The sequence below is a fragment of the Polyodon spathula genome, chromosome 17, assembly GCF_017654505.1.
Source record: "Polyodon spathula isolate WHYD16114869_AA chromosome 17, ASM1765450v1, whole genome shotgun sequence".
NCBI lineage: Eukaryota > Metazoa > Chordata > Actinopteri > Acipenseriformes > Polyodontidae > Polyodon > Polyodon spathula.
Genome location: NC_054550.1, coordinates 18,790,874 through 18,809,333, shown reverse-complemented (window position 1 = coordinate 18,809,333; position 18,460 = coordinate 18,790,874). Strand labels below are relative to the sequence as shown.

The following is an 18,460-nucleotide window of genomic DNA, read 5'->3' as shown; positions in this document are numbered from 1 at the left end:
TTTTGGGGCTTCATAACAAAGACACTTAGGCTTCTCTTCAGTGATGGAGTTGGACCAGCTTTTTGGAAATGTATGGTTGAGCTTTTTATTTTTTTTGTTTGTCTGGTGCAGTCTGAGAGTCTTAGAAAATCTCTAAATGTATTTCTAGATTTACAATAAAAGAAAAAAAAAAACTAAATTACTAAAGATTCTTCTCTGAAATGTTTTATTTTTTATCTGTCATGATAAGGATGCTGTAAATATCCACTGAGCAACATGGTAATCAAGCAGTCTGAGGCGTCGCAGATTAGAAAGCTAATAAATCCATACTGACTGAGTACGCTGCCACCTATCTATGCAGCCTGCCACAAAACCTGTAATTAAAGGGAACAATCTTATGAGCTCATGTCAAGAGGAGAAATGCCTGTCATAATAAATGTATTTTTTCCTCTCCAATGGGAATGCAATATAAAAGCTTCAGAAGTTGTAAATTAAAGCAATGAAAGTATCAGACTGATTTTATTGTGTTTGACAGTATATTACATGCAATGGCTGGGGCCATAGACTAGTATCATGCAGTGTATGGTGGTAGGACTGCAGCCAGTTGCTGCCCCCATCAGCCTGTACACTCATTTTAGTATAATAGTGTGTAAAGCCCATATTCTCCTGTAAAACAGATGGTGTGTCCCATAAGTCAGGTTTCATATCTCAGGCAATATCTTGTGTTACACTGATTTAGAATGTTCTATGTTCAACAGGGCAACCACACATTAAAATTATCTGAATTCGTTCCTCTTTGCTGAAAGACATTTCACACCTAAAAGAAAAAGACTGTGCATTCACACTAACTGCTGTAACCAAAGAAAAAATAATCATCCCTTGAGCAGGTACCATCTGTATTGGACCTTGATCAGTGACTTTATTAGTAAATCCAGAATATTTAACAATCAGGTATTTAAATCATAAAAAACCTTCACTTGCAGACAACATGAATATTTTATAGTTTTTGCATTGAACAACACACATTTCTGGATAACAACAACAACAACAACAACAACAACAAAAGCACCTTTCGGGAAGTAGTCTGTAGTTAGACAAAAAAACATAAAAGTTTGTTTTTCTCCACAGATCGCAGGACAACATGAGCACTCACAATAAATACAACTGATATCCATGTAATTCAGAGCCTGGCATGCTGGTCCTTGTGGCTACTCAAAGAGCAGGTCTTCATCCCTCTCGTCCATCAGCATGTTGGCTGGTTCTTCTACTACACCCAGCTCAGCGCAGCGAGCCACCCTCTCGATCTCATTCCTCTCCTTGATTTGCTTTTTCTTCTCCTGGATCTTTTTCAACCTGGAGATGAGGAGAGGAGTTCAGCATGGCACGAAACATTTGGGCATACCCAGCCTCACCTGTGCTGGCTTGTTTGGGCATACCCAGCCTCACCTGTGCTGGCCCGTTACGCATACCCAGCCTCATCTGTACTGGCCCATTTGGGCATACCCAGACTCGCCTATGCTGGCCTGTTTTACCCCTCAGGCTTACAGAGCTTGGTATACCTGAACAGATTATCAATCCCTCAAAAGATTTAAAAAAGCAAGGTGTCTCCCACAAGTGCAATGGTAAGTCTGTGTTAAGCGCTTCAGTTTAAAGTTGCCTGCCGCAGATATTTGTAGTACATACGTCAATGACGTGAAACAGCAGCTTTAAAAGGATATTTAGGACCTGGGTGGGATTGACATCTGGAAATGCACAGCTGCATCTTCATGTCATGGAGTTTGTTTAGTCGGTCTGAGACTCTACAGCACAGAGGCAATACCAAATATCTTGATATACACGAATAATCAACACCTGAAAAGATTAAGAAAGCAGAACGTCCCACAAGTGCAATAGTCCTACACAATAATACTCATTTACTGCCGATGCACATGACTAGGTGTTCTTCATTTTACCCTACACATGTTTTTTCTGCACTGGTAACTGGCACGTCTGTTCTATGTGATGGTTCAAAAATTGAGAGCAATGCCCAGTGACATAAAAAACTGAAACACATTGCCTTTGTGTTAGCAATGATAAAGAATACCCAGGAGGCTGCATCCGTAAGCAGACACAGTGGTATAAAAATATAGGGGTTCACTAAAACTAAGGGACCCATACTGGGTAACACCAATCAAATGCAACAAACAGCCAAGCAAGGTGGCATGTGGGTGGTGCTGATCACTCTTACATATACTCCAGCACCTCACTGTTATGAGAAAATTGTGAAGTGATTCAAAACAAATGCGACAAATATTCAAACAAACACTGCTTGAAATGTATTCTGTGGCAAAAATGACTGTTCGTAATCATTCATAACACTATGTAACACAATTTTTGTTCCTGGGTAGTAAGTGTTATTTCCTAATTGCTTATGCCTCAAAAGTATAGAAAATGGCTATTATTCCCCACAAACTTTGCTTTTGTGACCAGGACAGTGATATTTGAAATGTACCTATTTCCAATGAGAAAACGGGCGAATTTGTGTCTTTTCGTTCACATAAAGTCAGAAAAAAACAACATACGAATCCAAATTAACATGTATTTATACTAAAGTAATATAAAAATGACCACAAAAGATTTAGAAGTGAGTAGTTTTTCGAGATTTACGATTATACTGTAAATCACTTTCACAAATCAGCCCCCAAATGTAGTCTCCTATCATGTTCTCGTTATACTGTCCTTGGTAGCGGCGTTCAAAGTCCAGTATATCCTGGTGGAAGCGCTCGCCTTGCTCCTCCGAGTACGCTCCCATGTTCTCCTTGAATTTATCAAGATGAGCATCAAGGATATGGACTTTGAGGGACATCCTATAGCCCATTGTGCCGTAGTTCTTCACCAGAGTCTCAACCAGCTCCACATAGTTTTCGGCCTTGTGATTGCTCAGGAAGCCCCGAACTACTGCGACAAAGCTGTTCCAAGCCGCTTTCTCCTTACTAGTGAGCTTCTTGGGGAATTTATTGCACTCCAGGATCTTCTTTATCTGTAGTCCGACGAAGACACCGGCTTTGACCTTTGCCTCAGACAGCTTAGAGACGAAGTCTTGAAGGTACTTGAAGGCTGCCGACTCCTTATCTAGAGCTCTGACAAATTGTTTCATAAGGCCCAATTTGATGTGCAGTGGTGGCATCAGCACCTTCCGGGGGTCCACCAGTGGCTCCCACTTGACGTTGTTCCTCCCCACAGAGAACTCAGTCCGCTGTGGCCAGTCCTGCCTGTGGTTGTGCGCCTAGGTGGGTAAAACCGCCTTGGAGACCCATCAGGAATGCCATCATTTTGAAGTCTCCTATGACCTCCCAGCCGTACTCATCATACTTCAAGGTGTCCAGCAAGATCTTGATGGTGTTGTAATCCTCCTTGAGGTGCACCGAGTGAGCCAGGGGAAGACACGGGTACTTGTTACCATTATGGAGCAGCACGGCTTTGAGGCTCCTGGATGAGCTGTCAATGAAGAGGCTCCACTCGTTCTGGTTACAGGCGATTCCGATTGCCTCGAACAGACTGGTCACATTGTGGCAGAAGCAGAGCCCATCTTGACGGGTGAAGAAGCTGGAAAAAGGTTGGTGACGCTTCCTCTGATCTGCGACTTGCACACTTTCATCCATCAAGTTCCACTGCTTGAGCCTAGACGTCAAAAGCTCGGCATTGGACTTGGTGAGACCAAGATCTCTAATCAAGTCGTTGAGGTCTTTTTGGTTGGGGTAGTATGGGTTTCTCTCCTCAGCTCCACCTCTGAAATTGTCATCTGGATCTACAACGTCTTCCTCGCTCTCTGACTTGCTGCTCTCTTCTAAAGACGGCTGCTCTCTCTCTGGAGGAGTGGGTACGGGGAGCTCATGGCAGTGTGGCACCGGGGCGAAAGATGAAGGAAGGTCCGGACACGTTGCTTGAGTGGTCAGTGGGTTCCCGCCAAATTCTTGGGATAGCGAACTTCATGGCTCTCTTTTCCCCTCTGTACCATCCTACAAAAATACATTTATTTCACCCATGACTAATGTGTAAGAGATTCTCGCAACATTTTCCATATACGATATAATTTTTCAATAACATGGAAAATTGTAAAACATTTTAAAATTAAAAACTTTTACAATTTTAAAAATTTTAACAAATTTTATAACATAAAATTCTGAGCAACAATTGTCCATCTTACCTTCCAGAGTTTTTTTGCAGTGCTCGCAGGTGAAATGAGGTGCCCAGGGTTTGTCTTGATCCCTGACAGGCATGCCGAAATATGCCTTGTAGGCCTCATATCTTAGCAGATGCTTCCACGGAGTACTTTTTCGCTCGTCTTGATAAATTGGCCGCAGACATAGCAAAATGCGTCGGTCGGATGCTTGCAGCCTCTTGATGCCATCTCAGAAAAATGCAGATATGTATCCACTTAGGCAGCTGGAACTAAACTGAACTGGTGGGCTTAAGGCCCTTGTATTTATACTACTATTTATATTACTGGAAAGTTCTAGAAAGTTCTAGAAGTTACTCCAAGTTTACTCAGCACTGAATCTATCTGGAATGTTCAAATATCACTGTCCTGGTCACAAAAGCAACGTTTGTGGGGAATAACAGCCATTTTCTATACTTTTGAGGCATAAGCAATTAGGAAATAACACTTACTACCCAGGAACCAAAAAAAAAAAAAAATAGTTACACGGTGTAATTAATAAAGGACAGTATCAAATAGATATCTGAAATAAAAACACATTCTACTTTCAAATTTAAAGACTATCCGAGCATGAAAACCCTGTGTTGGTCCCAGCGACGGCCGATTTGCACGCCCCTCGGAGACGACTTACCTGCTGAAATCCTCTCATTCTCGCTCAACCAGCTCAGTTATTATGTAAGACTGTTCATTTGCACCCCCCTCAGGGATGACTTACCTGTAGAACTCCTCTCGCTCTCGCTCATCCAGCTCAGTTATGATGTAAGACAGCGTGCGCTCGATACGTGGGATGATCACTGTGAAGAGGTACACATGGAAAGTTTACTGAAGGCTTGGGAAGGAGCTGTTACCACACTAAGGATGCTGCACAAAAGATACATGCTACAGCTCATACAGGATTTCCATCGCTCTACACTATTACAGAACAGTAGTTTGGATAGCAGTATCTGGATTTGCATGGTTTGAATTCCATGCCAGTTTTCTGAATAAAAGTAAAAATGTGCAACATGTGAAACACAGCATTCTGAAGACTGGACTCTGAATTGTATGTGCATGTAAATATCATCAGAAAACTCCGCACAGCACCCAGTATACTGCTGGCTGGACTGACACCAACAAAGACAAGTTGGACCTCTGAGTAATTCTCAAAGTCAACCTTTCTGTTTGATGATTAGATGGCTACTTCTACGGTGGCTCATTGAGGACATGGAAAAACACTTTGTGTTCTTCACATATGCCATGGCTTAAAATGTCAAGATCCTGATATAATTTATATATTATTTATCTTGTCGACACTTATTTTTTTGCTCCATCCTTAAATGACCACAATTTCAGTCTTCAGCTAAACCCTTAAATTATCTGTACATTTGACACTTCTACCTGTAACAAATGATCAGGGTGACTGCACCATAGCAGCAAATAACAGCAGCTCAATCCAGGAGCTGCTGAGACTGAGCACCATGCTGGTGTCTGCCGCGATGCGCTAATGGTCGCCACACTTCAGCGCTCACCGTGTTCGATAGCGTTAACACGCCGGTTAGTGATCTTGATGGCTTCATCCAGAGTGACGAAGGAAGTCTGAAACAAAATGAAGAGTTTGCTCAAATACCCACTCAGATTGATAGAACTCACTCTGCTTTCAGAGTAACTTGTTAGCAAAGTTTAAACAGGATTCAGAGCTGCCCTGCGTCGCTGCCTTGGTCATTCCACCCCGGCAGTGTCTTCATTCAGGGAAACAGCTGGACAGATGATGACAGGAAAGAAAGGGTTTTAAATGGGCTGTATGAACTGAGATGAAACAACCTAGAAAGTAGAAGACTACCCAAGAGGCAGATTTTAAATGAAAAGAAATAACTGCTATGTGTGTCTTTCAAAACTGCACATGCGAGATGTACACAGGAAGTGGAAGTGCAGGACTGATTCATGGTCAGATTCATGGAATTATTTCACTAGCTGGAAGTTCGTGTCACACTATTATCCACTGAACAGGGAAATACTCCCAACACTGAGGGAGTGGAGGTGACTGACAGGACCCTGTTAATTCATCCTCACAGACAACATGCTGACCATGTCATTCAGTGCTCAGGATTCAGAACTGCTTCGACTATAGAAAGCTCTGATCTCACTGAATGTGCTAACAATCGTTTCTGTAGCTCAGCCTCCAAGTTCCATCTCATCAGGACGCTGTGAGCGACCCCACTCTGAACACTGCGGGACTGTGCTCTTCACTGAATAGCACACAAGAAAACCCAGCGATCTCAGGGCACACTCACTGTATGTGCAATAGAAATACCCATGCATTATCATTAGGTAAAGATGTATACTCCACATGCTACTTTACTTACAAGGAAAAGGAGGTTGGGGGTCTCTAAATAAATCATTTCAGTGCCCTATACTGAAAATAGAAGCAAATGGGCAAGCAAATATATTAGTATAGTAGATTAGTAAACTGGCCTGCTATTTTGAGTGGAGCTATAGTATGAGAGAGATGTGTTAGATGTGTACTGTATTACAGCACAGTAATCCGTCACATATCTGACTGTGGTGGGACCAGAGTAAGGACGGATGTGTACAAAGTCGGATAAATGAATGGTGTTTTAAATATTATAGACAGCCGTAACAATTACTATATTCACACAATTATTGTTCTGAAATTCAGCTTTTATTAGGGAGCACCCCTAAATCCCTAGTTTAGAAAGATAGAGGGTATTCATGCTTGTGACAAAGTAGCCGTCTGCCATGTAGGTGTGTGCATTCACTGCTGAGTGCCAGGCAGGAGAGAAAGATGGAGGTTGAAGTTGATATGCCCCGCAGGCAAACAGGGTTTATTTACATATCAACACACTGAACAGCTCACGGGACACTACCAGCAATGGCAGCGCACGGTGCACATACAAAAACTTTGGTGGGATCTACAATCTTCTCTGTTCAACAGTAAACTAATGTTGCTGAAGACCTTGGTCATGGCAGTTAAAGGGTTAGGGCGGATAAGTGACGGACGGACACACGACAGATTACCGTACATTAGATTAGTTAACTGGTTTGCTATTTTGATAGGAGTTATCTTTCCTACTGTACATGTCTGCAGTGATGAGAGAGTTCAAGTGTGATACACAGACAGATAGGCGCTTCCATGATATTCCTGTGGTTGGATGGAGAAGCAGATCTCTCTAGAGGGTCACAGCAGCACCTACCTGCAGGGAGGCCAGTTCCACCAGCAGCTCCACAGCTTTGGCGTAGTTCCTCTTCAGTTTGGCGAGCTGCTCTCCGCCCCGTGCCAGTCCAGTCAGCTCGTAACCTGGAACAGGAGACAGCAGCCTCACAATCACACTGCCTCCTCTCTCTCTACCCCGGCATGGAGCAGAGACTGAAGGACTGCCATCAAACCGGGCTGAATGTGGGCTGTGTCTGCCTCAGTTAGGACTGCAGATTCAACTCCGACACTGTGAAGAATGCTACAGATAAACTGCATGTATGTTTTTAACATACAGCCCCACCCGATCAGTATCATGAAAAAGTAGACAACCATGATCTGATTTTCAACAGTCACGTCTTACAAAGTGAAATTCTGAGTGTGACATTACGTATGCAAATACAGCCACCGGGATCTTCACAGCCCTGGTCAGTGCTAGTCTCCAAAATCCCTATACAAGGGTTTCACAGCCCTGGTCAGTGCTAGTCTCTGATATCCCTATCCACAGGTTTCACAGCCCTGGTCAGTGCTAGTCTCCGATATCCCGATCCACGGGTTTCACAGCCCTGGTCAGTGCTAGTCTCCGATATCCCAATCCACGGGTTTCACAGCCCTGGTCAGTGCTAGTCTCCGATATCCCGATCCACGGGTTTCACAGCCCTGGTCAGTGCTAGTCTCCGATATCCCTATCCACGGGTTTCACAGCCCTGGTCAGTGCTAGTCTCTGATATCCCTATCCAAGGGTTTCACAGCCCTGGTCAGTGCTAGTCTCTGATATCCCGATCCACAGGTTTCACAGGCCTGGTCAGTGCTAGTCTCTGATATCCCTATCCAAGGGTTTCACAGCCCTGGTCAGTGCTAGTCTCTGATATCCCTATCCAAGGGTTTCACAGCCCTGGTCAGTGCTAGACTCTGATATCCCTATCCAAGGGTTTCACAGCCCTGGTCAGTGCTAGACTCTGATATCCCTATCCAAGGGTTTCACAGCCCTGGTCAGTGCTAGTCTTGCACTACCTACTGTTAACTGTAAGGTAAGAAGAGAAATGGCTGTATCACATCAATGTCAGGGTCAACTCTATTTTATAAACAGTATGCACACAGCAATGATGACATTAGTAAAGTGTCAAACTTACTATCTCCTCCTTCATGGTAGTGCTCAAACACAGGCAGAGTCACACCTAAAAAAAGAAAAGGCAATTTCATAGCAACAAAAAATCTATACATTTTCTATTAATTCTGAGCTGTATCAGAAATTGGGTGCAATTAAAAAAATACAGTTAATTAGACATCAGTCAGCATTTGTAGCAGCACTGTTACGGTCTTTAAAAGGTTTTCATAGGGTAAGAAAACTAGCCGATATAAGCATGCTGCCTTTCCTTGAAAAGAATGCAAAGTTTCTGTATTGTTTCTGTATTGCATTCACAGTGGTGCAACAGCGCATTCTAGTGAACAGATTACAGAACAGCACCCTCTAAAGTGTTCAGCAGAGGTGGTCTCATTTTCAAAAACAAATTCATAGCTTGTTATCCACACTTATTTCCCAGAGCAAAGATTTTATTTCAATGGGAAGACAACGTGGTGGTAGATTTTATTTTTGTTTTGTTTTTTGATGTGATGGAGAAAGGGTTCCATAGTCATTTTAAAGCTTGTTTCATGGGTTCATTGTAAGCAAACCCCTTTGGTTCATGAACTAAAAAGACACCTTTTCAAGAGGTGACGTACACACAGGCACCTCCTCGTATCCCCAGCCTCTGATACTCTCCAGACCAAGTTTCATCACAATTGGAGAAGTGCTTCTCTAGATCAGTGGTAGGCAAAGCTGGTTTTTCCAGTCCTGGTCTTTGTTCCAACCTTGTTCTGAATTGTTTAACTCAGGGGTGAGCAATTCCGGTCCTGGAGGGCCGGTGACCTCCTGGCTTTTGTTCCAACTGTGCTCTAAATTACTTAATTAGACCAATAATTGGTAATAATTGGTCCAATTAAGTAATTTAGGGCAAAGTTGGAACAAAAGCCAGGAGGGACACTGGCCCTCCAGGACCAGAAGTGCCCACCTCTGGTTTAACTGAACCAATTCAACCTCCATCCAGACTAAAGGACTTCATTATTTCATTTTAGCTGTTAAACCTGGAGTGGAATGGCCCTCCAGGACTGTGATTGGGCACCCATGCTCCAGACATATGTCCACCTCTAAAGCGTTTGGTATGACTTCCCATCACTAACACAGACAGCTGGCTTACCTGCTACATTATCTTTCTTAGCCCGGACCTTCACCTGAGCTTTGTTAACATTCTGGATTACAGTAGTGCTGGGGAGAGAACAAACATGAGACAACATGGCTCATACAAGTGATGAGAGATCGGCATTGAATAACTTTCTCATAATCAAAGGGAATTTTTTTCCATGGACGTTCACGGTGTATCCTGTGTATATGTCATGCAAAGTCAATTCTAAATACAGGCATTCAAGTATTTTGGAGTCTGTGTGCCAGTAATTCATTTGTGACTGGGCACCTCTCCCTCCCACTGTCCCGCTGCACTCACCTGAAGTCTCCAGCTGCAAATTTGGCCTCAGCCAATGAGAAAGCAGCTTCCCTCATCACTTCCCCCATAAGGGTCTTGGTCTGTTAAACAGGAGAAGCACATCAAACTGAGCGCAGGTGCAACTGTTACGACGCATGTCACGCAGTAAATACAGCATGAGAGCATGGGAAGGTTGGCATAATCTACAGCATATCCACAGCACATCTGTGCAGAGTTAGAAGTGCGACTTTCAGATAGATCATTCTTAACAGCCGGGGGAATGGATTTGTTTATGAAGGCCATGAAAGAAAAACTTCAGAAAAACAAATTCCATGAAAAAAGCTCACAGAAAAATGCAAGTCTGCAGTGTGGAATCACTGGTTGTTCTTGTGGACAACGAGGGAAAACAAGTTTTGCAAAACACAAACTTTACATCTCAATTCCGTTTATTCTTGTGTTAAGTTTGTAATAAAATCACGCATTTACTAGATTGTACTTCAGTTAACTTGATTTTCAGATAATGTATTTATCTTTGTATGTTTTACATAAACATATTATATATTTAATTTTATAGTCCTCTGTGTAGGTTCATGATGGAATAAACACCATCTGTAGTTCAGCCAGATTTCCAGGTTGATTGGAAAAAAAACACTGTTTTAATACTATATCTAATCAGCGCATATACTAAGCTGGGGAAAGGAAAAGAGTGGTCTCAGAATGTATTGACCCGGGAGGGAAACAAAGTGGCATCCGCACAATATTGCAGATAGCAGACTGTTTGGTTCAAATTGCATGTACTGCTAACCATTGATAGAGACGATGCGTCTACAAACTGCCCAACAATGACTGCAAGCTAATGAGATAACAATGCTGTGGACTAGAAGGGAACAGGCGCTAGACTTCAGAGAGATCAAAAGAGATAATCCCACTGGCATCAAAGGGGGTCGCGAGGAGATAACAAAAGGCAGATGTATGGACCTTTTGTCTCCAGGAGTGTGAAGAATGTTCAGAGGTTGTCACACTAGACTACACACACAGACACTCACACAATAAATTAAATTACTTTGACAATTGGTTAATGTCAGAGAAAGGGGAGGTGGACCATCTATACAGAAGGGTATTTAATGTCATGCAAACATTGTAATGTTGAGTATTGTGTTTGTCCTGTACCTGGGACCAGACTCCCTGCATATTTCAATAAACCTGGCAACTGATTGAAGAAAAGGACTCTGTGCATTTTCTTGAATCTACTTACTCACCATCTATTTTTTGTAAGTTACTTCAGTATGTGTGGTTTTTCATTATTGTTCGGGTATGCAACCAGTTGTTGTTTTTGTTGTAATTGTTACTGGTCACCAGACCTGGGATTACAAAATAAATTACCCCTTTCCAAACCGGATTAGTCTCTGTTTGTGTCATTCCTGCACTGCATCACCTCTGTATTTGTATCCTTGTCACAGACCCATAATTGCTTATCGTAAATCACACTATTCAGCCACCCCTACTGTTTTGTGGTGCTTGGGGGATGGGACACCTGTTTTATCCCACTCAACACGCTTGCTTAATAAAATATCTTGGCATCCCAGAAGTGATAGCCGGTCCTCTTGGAATACATGCAAATGCTTGTAACGAGTGCAAGGATACTCCCAGTGATATCTGGTTACTGTAGGATGGTGACAGATAATTAGAATACAGTTGTGTACCAAACATGAAGCCAATATCTCGAAGCATCATCCGCAAACAAGAAGTCCACAATAAGCCAGCCATATTAGGTCATAGGTCAAAGTGAAGGGTAATGTTAGACTGTTTATCAGTTGTTTCCTTCTATTTGTGTTACTCTGTGGGATTGACATTTTTAAAAATACACAAGTTAATGTAAGTGCATAAGACACACCAGGGTTCGACATGGCCCGGCAGCGGTAGAGATTGCAGTTTGGCCGGTAGTCATGAAGCACCACAGGCCTGACTGGGCCGGCTACATTTAACTAGTACATTTAACTAGTATAATATATATATATTATATATATATATAAGATCAATTATATATATATTATATATATATTATTATATATAGATATATATATATCTTATATAGATGAGCATATATATATATATATATATATATATATATATATATATATATATATAGTGCACGTGGCTTCCATTTCATGAATCCAGGACAATGAGCCAATGTGCCAAAAAGATGAAAATTAATTTACAAACCATTTTTTAAAAACATAACTATGAACTAATCCTAACTTTCATGCCACGGATCATATGTGTTGTACAGTCAGACTCTGAAACTATGTAGCGTAGTGCTGTGTTGTTGGTACTCTTTCCCACAACATGGCAAATCTTTTACAAATTCTACAACTAAGCAACCAATAAACCAAAAGGAAAGTGCTGAAATCAATAAATCATAAAGAAATTATGGAAAAAAAATGAAAAAACATTTAGAGTGGAGGCTTCATCTGGCTTCACTATGACAGCAAAAAAAAGTAACGTTCTGTCTTGTATGGTGTCAGTTTCCCAGACTTGCAGATAAAAGAGCAGCTTTACTTGTTCTGAATTCAACATTTCATTTACATCATATCCAGTCTCACAGTAAGATACCCCGATCAACACCCAGATATGCGATCGAATTGTCTAACTTTTTGATTTGGGGTCCGATGTGTTCAGGTGAAAAATGCCATTCACCATCTTTACAGGACTAGTTGGTATCACTCAGCAAGACTGGCGCTGACCTGGGAGAGGTTACACTGGCGACAAGGTTCTGAGAAAGACTTATGTTATTGGTTGTTATTTTGCATTATGAATATTGTTTTAATAGTGTTTATTATTAGGATTAAGGATGGGAATTTCGAATAGTTTCTTATTTGAATACACAAGCTGCAAAATTTTTGTGTATTCGATTACCCGAACTCTAGTCCCGTACGCAGTGCTGCCAGATTTGGTAGCTACTTTTTAGTCCAAGCCTGCCTAAGACTCCCAAAAGTAGCCCAATCAATAGAGGGGAGGGGGGGGGAGTTACTGCAACCCGTCTGTAGTTGCAGGATTTAGGACCCAGAGGAACACTATGGCAGGCATGAATTCAGTGCGTGAAGCGAAGTTCACATATCCACACGCGCGCACGCACGCCGCTGCTCTACGGGGAAACAGTAAAAAAATAAATAAAAAAATATATATATATCACTGAATTCTGGAAGCCGAAGCTGCTGCTGTACAGTATATCCTTCGTTGATGGCGCACAGTGGGCCTTGTGCCTATTTGTTGCAACAGCTCGTTTAAGTGGGCCCGAATCTGTACACTGTAGTATTTGCAATGTACTTTTGTTTCGTCGCCAGTTACAAAAGCAATCCATAATTTCAGCTCAGAATTGGACTCCCATTCTTTTCTATATTTTTTTTTAATATTTTGACCATTTACACATCTTCTCTCATTAGTTTTTCACAGACTAACAATTTTTATTAATATGTCAATCTCATCTGACAGCGGTTATGATTAAACCCACCCCTTGTTTGCGTGTGATTGGCTCTGCATACCGCAAAACAGTAACGCTATTGGCTTCTGCTACTGTCAATCATTGGTCCATGGTTGTGTTATGGTGGGTTACAGTGGTTATGAAATGTAAGTGTTTTAATGATGTAATTTTACCTTCAGCTCATTGAACCTTACTTTATTTTAGATGTACTTATATATACTAAAAAAAAAAAAAAAAAAAAAAAAAAAAAAAAAAAAAACACTATTTTTTATGGACCTCTGACATATCACCCGCTCAATGCAATTTTTACCCTCACAAATGATACAAAACCAGCCCAATTGGGTGGGAACCAGCCCAATCTGGCAACACTGCCCGTACGCTCTGAAGAATAAGGCAAATGCACGTGTACAAGCAGACAGTGTAAGCCGGTAAAGTTTAGCCAGGTTCACAAAGTCTTCAAACAATGTCCAAGACGAGATTTTGTCGTTCAATACCCGATTAACTAAGGCATAAGTTTTGACTTTCGTTTATTGAATTACAATAAAGAACTCAATGAGCAGCAACGTCACAGCGCGTATCTCTTCCAGTTAAAGCAACAGTAGCATAATATTGCGCAAACCACCAAATAATTTTTGCTTAAATTAATTCTAACAAATAATATTTATAAAATAATCTTAATAGTTTAAATATTGTAACCTGGCAAAAACAACAGAAAATACATTCCAACAGTACAATAGTTTAACATTACTAATTACAACTCGCCATCAAGAACTGACTTCAGATGAATCGAAGTCAAGTTACTTTGTTTATTCAATAACCTGTAAATAATTCAAAACAAGGATACCTGGTTGTACTTTTAATGTTCAGTACAAATGCTGACATTACTCAACAGAATGTTTTACATTGAACTGCAGTCCAAAGTTAAAAAATAGCTCCTTTTCAAAAATAATTATTTTCCAATTTAGTACTTCTTTATATTCATCATAATGTTAAATTACTTTTGTAATTTCAATGTTATCCAAGTGTGGATTACTTCTTTTATCACTTGTTATATACATTATTTTATTTCAGTTTACACATTCAAAGTTCACAGGTGCCATGGCTCCCAGACTGTTTCACGACTGGCTAGCAACAGCTGCAGAAGCTGCTGCGTAAAGTCATTACAGACGAACTCATGCAGGGATCTGTTAACATTAGCTAAAAACTGGCAACATTTTCAAACAGAATACGATTACTGCAGAGTGTTGCTATTACAAGCATTGCATGACTAATTCAGGTCCTTGCATGTAATATGCAAATAACAACAGGTGACATAACACGTGTTAAGCATCAGCATTAAAAAATAAAAATAAGCCACGTTTGCTTTATTAGTAGTTTAATGTTTTTTTTTTTTTTTTTTGCGTATCGAATATTTAATATGCTATTAGAATAGTTGTTTTTTGTTTTGTGTGTAAATAAAAAGGTGCCCTTAATCCTGTCCTGATAGGGGTTCTATTTAGAACCCTTTGGGTTCAATCTAAGGAACCATATGGGGTTCTTTCAAAAGAACACTCTAAAATGGTTCTATATAGACCCTTTTAGGGTTCGATATATGAAGCACGCCAAAGAACCTTAAAAGGTTCTATATAGAACTCTCTCTTGTTAGTGTAAGGTAATAGCTTGGTTGCGGGTTTTTGTGAAAAAATGAGTACACATACATTTTCAAATCTTGAATACAATATTTTCATTTTTCAACAAGCACACACACACGTGCATGTTAAATGGCTGAAGTAACATATATTGAAAGGCTTCATTTAGCCACTTTCCTTTGAGACGTGGGCTCTTTTTGGTTTCCATACCCCCCCCCCCCCCATGTGTGTGAGCAGGAGCAGTCCTGAAGTTCACTACTTATTAAAGGGAGTCAGGAGCGACCTCGCTGGTAGTATCACACACATACACACTCTCCTCCCCCCAGGAGGGGGGGGTGGGAGGGAGGAGGGGAGGAGCCCTCCCCACACTGTGTGAGCAGGAGCAGAATGAACAGTCACCTCAATAATCTTCCGAAGAATCTGTCTGAAGCGCATCGTCAGGGCGTCGGCTTTTTTCTTCAGAAGGTTGCGTCCGGTCTGAGCCCCTTTCAATCGAGCCTTCATGATGGTCTGTGCCCTGCAGAGCAAGCAAACACTGTAGTAATACTGATCCCATTCACTGTCACTGAAACCAGGGCATTCAGGATCACGAACAAGTAAAGCACATGAATGGACAGACCCCCCTGTATATTAAAGCAGTGTGGCATCACTGCATTGGTGGAGGGCTTGCTCATTAAAGCAGTGTGGCATCGCTGCTCATTAAAGGTATAACCAGTTGTGCACTTCCATTCGATATATAGGCATAGGTCCTAAAAGTGCAGTTTTTAAAGAAATGCATGTTATAGAAAATACATGTGTAGTTTTCCATATAAATGAAAAATCCAACATAAAATAACTGTATTACTATTATGGCTTCCGGAAGACTTTTGCAATACCATTTTGTGTTTTCTTTCCTTACATGATGTTCAATAAAAGATCTCAATGATGGGGGTCACACCCTGGGGTCACACCTGGCATGTAGGAAACTATCAGAGCCTTCATCTGCAAAGCTGCTACATTTGTTTCAGAGCACAGGGGCACTTTGTGTTTCCATTACAATACTTTACCTTTAGGTGACAGTTACGTATAGTACCAGGATAATTTGCGGTATACATTTAAGATGACGCATGTTACTGTTTTTAAGATCTTCTGTTGTCACGGTTACTAAGTATTGCTGCTGCTGCAGCCATTGTTGCTGGATAATTGTCTTTGTGTATGGCTTGGGCAAGGCTGATTGTGGAAACAGAGGGTTTGTTTGATGAATCTGGGACACACTTGAAATAAGTTATTTAACTTATTACTTTTATGTAAATAAAGAAAAATACCTCCCTCTCCAACACTTCACCCTGCCCTTCAATCCTTCACAGAACATGAGACCTGTGGCACGAGGCCATTGCTCAAAGATGAACTACATGTACCTTATTCCTCATTTAAGCATAAAGATGCAGCAATGATACATTCTTTAAACCAGGGCTCAAGGAAGACACTGCACTCAGACACACTCAATGCATCCTTTAGTTGAAGCTATTGAGTGTGATTTGGACTTAACTTTGGGCCTGGATTTCAATAAAGCATGCCTGTGGATGGAACAGAGATTCGCATTGCTTAATTTGCATTCTCGTTGATATAACCTATTCTCGTCATTGATGAAGCTTTTATCTAAATACAATTTGATATGGACTTCCTTTAGCAGGTTCAATGAACTGGTTTGGGACGTTCTTGGAAGGCCTGGCCAAAGTTTTGCACCACAGATTTAAAGAACACAAGTTCAGATCAATGTAGACCAATGTAGCTTAATGCGCTGAGACTCAAGGCTCCTGCCCTTTTAATTGCTAATAACATTTCTACTGCCCCCCTTGCTGGGCCACACTGACAAAGCTTCTACAATCCATTCCATTACTTGGGCTCATCACTCTATATTTTTAAATGACATTTTGATTACTTACATGTAAAACTAAGTAATAAAAATGGTGTGGACTGGACCGAGAGAACCACAATCGAGTGCCACTGGCTTCACATTACACTTCCAAATCTGTGTTAATGGCAGTGAAACGTCACAACACTGGAGGAACGTTGCAGCCTGGTGGTAACTGGATCACACTGCTAGGAAGACTTCATGAGCTGAGAGCAGGCTGGTTCATACAGGAATCCCCAGGAGCAGTGTGTACCAAACACAACAACACAGACCCTGTTTATACAGCACAGCGTTGCACAGCACGCAGCTTCTGGGGAATGGACACCAGCTTACTGCTGTCATATTTGTTGACTATTGTAGTAACAGACCACCGAGCACAGCAAATTAAAGTGCCCACTCCAACACACAGTAAAGCCAAGTGGCTAACATTCATTGAAAAAAGACATTAAGTCAATAATCAATGAAACAAATCATTATAAAATGTTTGATACAGAAATTATTCTGAACGTATAGCTTCGGAGATAAAACTTGTTTTTTACGGGACTGATCTATAGTACTGTGGTGCTGAACATTTTGGAGGCTCGGTCATAATATTTTGGTGCCCCAGTATCATTAGGCTAGTTTACTACTCAGACTGAAGCAGCTGCCAAACTGTGGCTCTGCACCAGAAACGGATTTCATGGGTTCTGTTTGTTTGTTTTTTTTTCTCCTACACATACACACAGAAACAGCAAATTAACCTGATCTATAAATGTAAGAACGGAAGAGACTGTGCTTTTCATCGTCACATGACGACGTTGGACTTCTATGCGTCATATTATTAATGCTTCCTCTATTAACACAGTTTATGAGATTGATATTTGATAAATAAAAAAAAACACATTCCACTTTTGTATCCATCCTTGTTTAATTGTATTAATTGAGCCCAGTGTTAATGAATGATTCTGTGAATGGGACAGAGTAATCTGTCACAAGATGCCTGGTAAATAAATCCTGTATCACAAGACGCTAAAAACACAGATATTGTAACATTCATCAATGGATTGAACTACAAGAACAGAAACGGTTGAAATGACACACTTAAAAGTATGAATACCGACAATACTGTTCTTAAATGAATGCAATCATTCTATAAATTATATCGTAGTGCGGTACGCAATTACTGCACAAGATAAGAAGCATAGCACAGTTTTGCTGTGTTTTTAATGTAACACCCTAATCGGTGCTACACAGAACCCACCTCTCACCCGCAAATAACCAATACCAACAGTTGGACCGTTTTAACAGTATGTTGTGTACTTACATTCGGGACGGGAAGACATCGATTCTGTCTTTGCCTGACATCTTGGTAAATGCAGAATGAAATGTTTTTTTTTTTTTTTGTTTGTTTTTTAATACGTTTTAGTTAGTATACGACACAACGCCCTTTGCTGCGTGTCTCGGAACCGTTAATGCTTTTCTCAGATTCTGCCCAGTTATCATCCAAGCCTTCAGCGTCAGTATCAGTCAGACCGTACCAGAGTCAGCTGGTACTCACATCACGTGATGAGAGAAGCACTGGGGTGAAAGGC

General features: G+C 41.1%; 1 protein-coding gene across 1 annotated transcript; it reads right to left on the bottom strand.

Moving 5' to 3' along the window:
- Positions 1-874: 874 nt before the first annotated feature.
- Positions 875-18,423, bottom strand: LOC121330051 (V-type proton ATPase subunit D). The gene is made up of 9 exons (XM_041276300.1): positions 18,193-18,423; positions 15,395-15,512; positions 9,908-9,987; positions 9,605-9,672; positions 8,501-8,545; positions 7,369-7,472; positions 5,686-5,752; positions 4,893-4,971; positions 875-1,332 (listed from the first exon to the last, which is right to left on the bottom strand). Exons 1-9 carry the CDS (start codon positions 18,231-18,233, stop codon positions 1,188-1,190), a joined length of 747 nt encoding a protein of 248 aa, XP_041132234.1. The 5' UTR covers positions 18,234-18,423; the 3' UTR covers positions 875-1,187.
- Between the last annotated feature and the right edge of the window lie 37 nt (positions 18,424-18,460).